At 31.2% G+C, this 8,357-nt stretch overlaps 1 protein-coding gene across 1 annotated transcript; it reads right to left on the bottom strand.

Moving 5' to 3' along the window:
- Nucleotides 1-6,412: 6,412 nt before the first annotated feature.
- On the bottom strand, nt 6,413-8,143 carry LOC108760594 (uncharacterized). Its single transcript, XM_018506635.1, has 5 exons — nt 7,924-8,143; nt 7,587-7,829; nt 7,250-7,443; nt 6,795-7,138; nt 6,413-6,677 (listed from the first exon to the last, which is right to left on the bottom strand). Exons 1-5 carry the CDS (start codon nt 8,141-8,143, stop codon nt 6,413-6,415), a joined length of 1,266 nt encoding a protein of 421 aa, XP_018362137.1.
- Nucleotides 8,144-8,357: the final 214 nt, after the last annotated feature.

Raw genomic sequence — 8,357 nt, 5'->3', positions numbered from 1 at the left:
TTAAATTTCAAATGACTAACACACATTTGGATCCATAAAGTTGAATTCAGAAAATTCGAAGCAAATTTGAAGATAAAAAAGGAAACACGTAAATTAATAAGAAGGATAAAGATTATATCAGGTTTACGATCTCGGGAATGCCGATAGAGTATTAGAGTATTCAGAACTGACGAAAATGCTTTGGCGGCACATTATAAATTAATAATCGCTCTACTGCAAGCTGTACAGTTCCATCTAGTTAATCTTTTATTTTAATAATTACGGATTCTCTGCTACTTTGATGCGCGATTATCGCCAGTTCAGCAAGCAATCAGAAAATTTGAAAAACTCTCAACTGTTGTTACAGTATTATTACATTGCATGATACATTATTTTTATATCATAGTCTAGACCTAGATATTTCATCAAGAAGTGTGAAACTTAGCCTGTTGGATTACTTATACCTCTTATCGTGAGTAAATTAACATTAACGCGTTTAAGGAAGAATTATTTTTATATACATGTATAGATAATTATAATATAAGTGTATATATTGTTACGCTCGCACGTTTCGCATATAGAGGACACATTAATCGCACTGAAATAAATGTGCACAACAATACAACGGGAATGAGAACTTTATTGAGAAATGACAGAAGTGTTAAAAGCTCAGAACTGTAGGATGTATTATGGAATTATTTAGAATGAATTTCGATCGGAATTAATTATTCCCTTTTTTAAACGCAATAGAAATCTAGAAAAAACGGAATAATTCCGATCAAAATTCATTCTGATTTGTTGTATACGATAGGTGCCCTGAACACAAAACTACTATGTTGTAGGGAGATCCTCTTTTGTGATCTGATTTCTTGGCGATAAATAAGAGATGGCCTGAAGTACGGGAGAGACTTCGGCGCAATATAAATACATATATTTTTTTAGAGGTAAGTTTGTCACAGAAATATGTGAGTTAAACACAGATGATTAGAGCATAGATGAATTAAATATAATAATAAAAAATTGCAGCACAGGAAAAATGGAGAATGTAAATGTAGAGAGAAAGCAGGCCTGATATTTGTCGCTGCACTTTGAAATTTTTTGTCTTACTCTCTTAAAATTTTAAACACCTATTTTATTTTAAGTATGTATAATGTACTAGTTTTTAGCAACAAAAAAGACCTAAATTGTCAAATTTTTATGTTCTTTTTCGAAATTTAATTTCTGAAAACTTAATTTCTAAGAGATTTAAAAAAACCAATTTTTTTCCTATATATTTGTAAATTTAAGGAAATTTTGATATCGCTACACATTTAGAATCTTGAAATTCTATACTTGAATTTAAAAAAATAACTAAATAACATCTCTTGAATTTAAAAAGTTGCAATTTAGTTAATTTAATTTGATTTTGAAGAGGTTATTCTCAAGAATATTGATAATCATTGTAGCTAGAATTGACGGGTCGAGAGAATTGTGTTTAGCATATAGGTTGTATAGAAGATAGATTTTTATACTCATCGTAAATTTATATTCTGATAAATGCATGTAAAGATTGTGAAGGAAACAACGAATCACATTAACAGCGGGTCCATAATTCGTATATTTTTATTGCCTTGCTTTGTCGAAGCCACAATGCATATCTGTGGATTTGTAAGTGCATGAAATGTAATATGTTATTTTATCAGCAACATGGAATCATTGTCGATAAATTATGCTTAAATAATTTATCATTAAATTAAAATTATTCAAAATGTATACATATAAATCATTTAATTAATCTTATAATATTTTTTTAGAAAGAAATCGCAAAAGTTTCTGGAAATGATTGGAATTTACAAAATTCTTGTCTTATGTACATATAGTTGTATGTAATATATGTCAATTTTTTATATAATTTTATATTTATACATTTTTTATTTATATTTTCTACCTATATATAATCATATAAGATATATTTTTTCCCGGATTGTGCTTCAATATATAAAATATATAAAATAAATATATAAAATATAATATATAAAACATATAAAACTTCAATATATAAAATATTTTATTCAAGTTATCAGCTTCAACTCAAGTCGACACATGTCGTTAGAAGCCATATGAGTAAAAAGCATCCATTAAACGCATTTGTACATAGTATAAAGACATAATGTTTTAAGTATAGTTACGTCAATAATCATTTATCCCTCATAATAACACATGAATAAATATTCCGAAAAATGAAATGCAATCTAATCTAGATTATCTGTGTGCTCAATTCTGTCGTTCAATACTTGCTGGTTGAAGGGTATATACATACGTTATACAATATTATATATTTAAATAATTATAGCGTTGTATATTTAAATAATTATAGTATTTTCTATGAAATAACGTATATCACAAAATTTTTTAGCATATATTTTATCTTTTTTAAGTGTCTACTGTTTTTTATTTATTATCAATGACGTTGCACATTTTATTAACGTCGTTAAATAATAAAACATGAGGCATAAAGTAGGATATAAACCTATAAAAATTCATTCAAAGTGTAATATCAGAATTATTTCATGGCTTTTACAGGAGGTAGTAAATAGCATCAGATTTCATGAAAAAAGTCAATATCATGTTCAATTAAAACTAAATCCAAAAAGGATAAAGCATTTGGAACTGATCCGCAAGTAGTACATGGGGTTTAATTGTGTACAATTGTCATTATTTCACTTAATTACAGTTAAAACATATCAAACGGTACCGATTTGAAATAAAATCATCCATAATGTAATCTTTATGATCGATCATAAGTATTAAATATTTCATTAAATGTTTGATATTGTTCTAGATAAAAATATGAATTTTTTTTCAAGGGTGATCCATAACTAATGGCCTTAATATACATACCTATACATAAATAAAAATTCCGTGAAAAGAAAGACAATCTAATCTAGATTATCTGTGTGTCTATTCCGTTGTTCAATACTTGTTGGTTAAACGGCATTTTTCATACGTTATATCTTCCAGTGTACATATCTTACAGTGTAGTTCTCACAACGTTCTTAGAGAAACTGCGAAAACTATTTCTGAAAATCTTATAAAAAATAGTAAAACGTATTTGTGCCTCGAGCAGCAAGAACTAATTCAGTTAAAATATTAGCCGACCACTCGGAAACTATGACAGAGACACTAGAAAGAACGCTGGCACCATTAATGACCATCGGCAAGTTCTGCAGTTTGGGCGTGTTCGAATATCCTGTTGGACAACTTAGGACATATATTTCTTGTCTGTATGCTTTGGCCAAATGGAGTCTTCTTATGTACTTCTATTACTATCCAGCATACATCGAGCAATATCAGAAAGATAAAACAATATACAGCGATGATATGGTACCGTTTGTCACCGTTATATTAATTCTCATTAGTATCTGTCGTTTTAAGGTAAAAAATTAAAATATACTCCCGGGCACTATATACTAATACTTGATCTTTTTATATTACTTATCATTTGTTTAATAGTATTTTTAAATGAGAGCATTAAAGGAGTCTTAAATTCACAATTATAGGCAAATACAAATTTATGAAAAATATTTATAAAAGGCTTTCGATACCTTCAACCATGATCTAATTTCAGTCAAACTCAAGCTATGCAGTCTATCTTATTCGGCTCTCTAGCTAAACTGCTCGTTTCTTACAAATGGCACGCAGCACGTCCTCATGTATAATCCTTCTCTCTGGAATACTCCAGGGTTCCATTTTCGTTTTACTTTTAATATTTTTGTCTCTGATTTGTCTAACGTTTCTCTGTCCGCCGATCTCTTCGTTTATGCAGGCGATGTAATTCTTCTCAAATCCTTTCATCCGTTCGATGCTTTAGTAGATTATTCTGTTTTAAATAAAGATCTAAAATCTATTTCCGAATAAACAATTCAAGTAGTGAAATACACAAAATTATAGACTTCTTTAATTAATACAATAAAATATAACAGCGAAATTTAATTGGGTGTTAGCAGACTGCGCTGGGTGCTATCTTGCGCAAAAATTAATTGTGAATAATAAATTAGATTTGTACGTTTCGGCTTACGTTTTGAGCCAGCCTCAATAATAATTACCGCTAATCGCGCTAAATACTATGTCGACCTGTATATCACAAAACCGTATTACCCTCCAATTATGCAGTCGCAGTAGAAATGCGGTGAGAAACAACCCTACCCAACATAGTCTGATGTTGTGCCAACCAGTTTCAAAGCTGAGTGAAGCAGATGGTGGATCTCAAGCTATTATTTGTATCAAGGATTTATGAACAGATAGAGATTAATTTTATGTTATTTATAAATAACGGCAAAAACTCACCCCACCTCCAACATGATCGCAAGCGAATCCAAACATCGTCAACCCATTAAACAAATTTAAGATTCACAATCATCAATGTTCGATTAAAAATAATTTAAGATCCAAAAAAACTGTTATGTTTGTTCCGATGTTGGTCACATAGTAACCGTTAAAACAAAAAGAGATGTGTCGTCATAACAGAAGCCTGTCGGTTAATTATAGAAATAAACATATTATAACTTGTTGAGAATTTCTATGTAACTATAATTTAATGCCTCAGTGTCAGTTTAAATGTTGAATCATTTGATTGACGATTTATGTAGAGTATCTCCGACATTGTTCGTTTATTATAATTTCTCTCAGTATCCAGAATTCTCACATTATCCTGGTCGAAATCATGATTGCAATATACCCTATGCTCTGTGATAATTGAACGAGTGGATGTAAATCTACGTATATGGTTACAGTGTTCTGCTAATCTCGTTTTTAATTTTCTTCCCGTTTGGCCTACATAGGAATCGCAATTACGATCGCATTCGGTCTCGTAAATTACATTCCTTTTGGAAAATCTTTGCAAAGGATCTTTGTGTATTGTAATAAATTTGTTAAGTTTTTATTGATACTATAATGAAGCAATTCTACAAGACAGACCATCAATAAATTTGCAGAACTTATTAGATGTTCCATTGATGAAAGGAACTGTAAATCATCTGATTTGTTCTTTTTTAATCTTGTTAGTAGTAGTATTGTAATTAGAATTGGATTTTTCAATTAATTTTTTTATTTTATCAGGCAATGTTTAAGAAATAAATTTCAACGGATAGTCACATTTTCTAATACAATTCTAATCAAAAAATTTAAATTTCTTTTGTAAAATTCTGAATGTGGGAAGTGAAAACTCTTTTCATGATGCCTTTCTTTTGTGAAATCGTATTGTGAGCAGTGGCGGATTAACGAATTTGCCACCCTTAAACCATTCATACCTTGCCGCCCCCCTTCCCCATATTTCACGAATGATTCGCGACGATAAAAGAAATTAAATGTACAGCTATATGTATATATATATAGTTAATTAATCCCTAGTACATGTTTTTAAATTATCAAAACGTAAATATTCGTATTTTCTGATTGTTAATATTATGTACATTTTATATTTTTCTATATTATTTACTGAGAAGTTTCTATTATATTTTAATATTATATATAATATATTTACCCAGATCATATGAAATAATGTAAGAGAAGTATGACCAAAAAATTCAATTATAATCACAGCTTTTATTTCAGTTGGTATTTTATTATAGGACATGAAACATAAGATAAATTAGACAGCTTTGCGCCTCGATTTTTTTTTTTGCAAAGTCATTTATGATATCGTCAAAGTCCAAACTATTTAGAATATCTGATTCTATACAGAGGATAGATAGAGCGTTGAGTCGGTCTCTGATATAGTTGATCGAAGGTAATTTTTTATACGTCGCAAGAAAGAGAATGAACGTTTGGCTGTGCAATTTGCTATGGGAGTGCACACATACATCCGTAATGCTACGTCAAGATTAGGATAAAGATTTCGCAGATTTTTTTCATACACCCATTTACAAAGCTGAAATGGTGCCTTCGGAGTTGGATTATCCGTATCTACATCAATATGTTCCTTAAAATGGTGCAGTTCACACAACAATGAGTCCTCTAAATCATTTGGATATCGACTTAGTAGAATCTTTCCTGCTTCTTCCAATTGCACGGTTGTGAGCTGGTTTATTTTCGATATCGCAGCAAATTGTTGGTCGTATTGTGCATACGCAATTTGTCTTTTAATTAACTCTCAACGTAATTGATCAATAATAACCAGAAATGTATTTCTTTTGAAGTGTTCGCTACCAGTTATATCCAATTCTTTATCAGGTTCCTCGTCATGATGAAGTTTCCTCTTTCTTTTTCTTTGAGTGTCAAACTAAGTTTTGACACTAGATTTATTAAGAGCTTTATCTTCAAACAATTTGAATTACTCCCGAGTAACTTCTGTAAGTGTTACAAGGGACTTATACAACTCAATAACGGTACTTAAATCAATACCGACTTTTTGCAGTAATTTATTTGTTGCGTTTAAGCGATCTAACAAGAAGCCTCAAAACGTAGCCATAAATGCCGTTTCAAGTCTTTCTAGTTGTAAATGCAAGGCTTTTGCTTCAGTTCTAGTAGATGCCTTCTGAGTTGAATCCTGTTCTAATGCTATAATAGCGTTCAGGATTACTGACCAGGACTCCATCAGAGCTTTACGAGCGTCATCACGTGCAGACCAAGTGTTTGAGAAAGACTCTTCAATGAAATTGACCTTGATGTTGAGGCAAGTGAAGAACTTTTTTGTAGGACCTCCCATCGATATGTTGAAGCTGTGAAAAAATTGTACAATAGCTGAAGTAAACTAAAAAACGATGTTGCTTCGGGACAGCACTCAGCAGAACAGATCTCAGATCAGGTTCAAAGAATGTGCAGAACATGGAACATACTTAGCCAGTGAATTTACGTTCTTGATTCTCGCCTGAAATCCCGAATATACACCTGACATGTTGCTGGCATTGTCATATGATTGACCACGACAGTCATTAATATCTAATTTGTAAGTTTCTAGTGTTGTAATTACAACATTAAATATATCTTCTGCTTTGTGGCCAGTGTTAGGAATAAATTTGATGAAACGTTCAACTGGCAAACCACTCTTATTTATATAACGCACGACAAAAGAAAGCTGGTCAATGTGAGATATGTCAGGTGTAGAGTCTACAATAATTGAAAAGTACTTTGCATCTCTAATTTCGTCAATGATCTTTGAAACGACTTTGTGAGCAATTATCTGGATGAATTCATTACAAATTGTTGAAGATAAATAAGAAGTATGTCCACGACCTGGGTTACCAACTTTGTTAATGTGATCTGCTAGAAACGAATCATATTTAGCAATTACCTCCAGTAACATCATATAATTTCCATTTTTGTTCGATCCAAATTTTTCTTCATGGCCCCTAAAAGATAAACCTCTTGAAGCAAGTGTCTTTATTACTACAACTACTCTATGAAGAACTTTCCTCCAGTAGATCATTTCTTCATCTAGCTGTTGGATCAGGTGTTTGTCTACTCTGCCTAACACAATTCCCTTTTCTTCATATCGAGAACGCATGTCTTATGATTATTAGAATTTTCGTGTTTCTTTAGACACTCTGAAGCATTCTTCCAGTCGTTGAAGCCTTTCGTATTAAGTACTAAATGTTGAGCTGCTCCTGTTTGGAATAAACGACATGTACCACAAAAAATGTGTCCCGTGCTCTCAGAGTAGACCAACCATGATCGTGGCTGAAGTTCTCCATTTGCAAGCTTTCTATTAAAAATATTTTTAGTCAGCATTCGAGTCTTATCCGTGTACTGTCGTTTTGATTTAGAAAAGTCAGCATTCTTGTTTTGCTTATATCCGTACATGGCCACATAATCTCGAGTATAGTCATTAATAGGCCACTCGACAGGATCACTTGGCAAAATTTGATCTGCATCTGCACAACGGTCATTATTTATTGTACTGAGCTCTGGAATGCAAATATTTTGGACTATTTCTTTCTCTCTCATCAATTGGAGGGATAAATGTACAAGCGTTGTCGATTGTATCATAACTTGAAGAAGTAACATATGATTCGCTATTTATATCAGGATCGGCATTCTGTTGGACTACTTTTACAAATTCATTCAAAGGTTTAAAAAATATGTCTATTTTTGAGGTTTTGTTTGAAATAATTTCTTCTTTCAACTTTTTTATTTGCCTTAGTTTATTGTATTGACTTCCACTAAGCCTCTTTCTTCCATCACTCATTGTGACAGTTTTTATTATCAAAAACTGTAAAAACAAAGAAAATTGCATGAAAAACGCAATATTTACCGTCACTTTAATTAGACACTAAATATATTTCCAAAAGTAAGGGGATGATTACAAAAACAGGATTCATTATGGTTAAAAACATAAATTCTTTTCAAATAAATTTTTGTATAAATTATATTCTTGATGGACAATAAGGAGATATAAGGTT

Source organism: Trachymyrmex cornetzi, unplaced genomic scaffold (genome assembly GCF_001594075.2).
Source record: "Trachymyrmex cornetzi isolate Tcor2-1 unplaced genomic scaffold, Tcor1.1 scaffold229, whole genome shotgun sequence".
In the NCBI taxonomy this organism is placed as follows: domain Eukaryota; kingdom Metazoa; phylum Arthropoda; class Insecta; order Hymenoptera; family Formicidae; genus Trachymyrmex; species Trachymyrmex cornetzi.
Note: the sequence above shows the minus strand (reverse complement) of the source record. Positions and strands in the feature narration are given on the sequence as shown.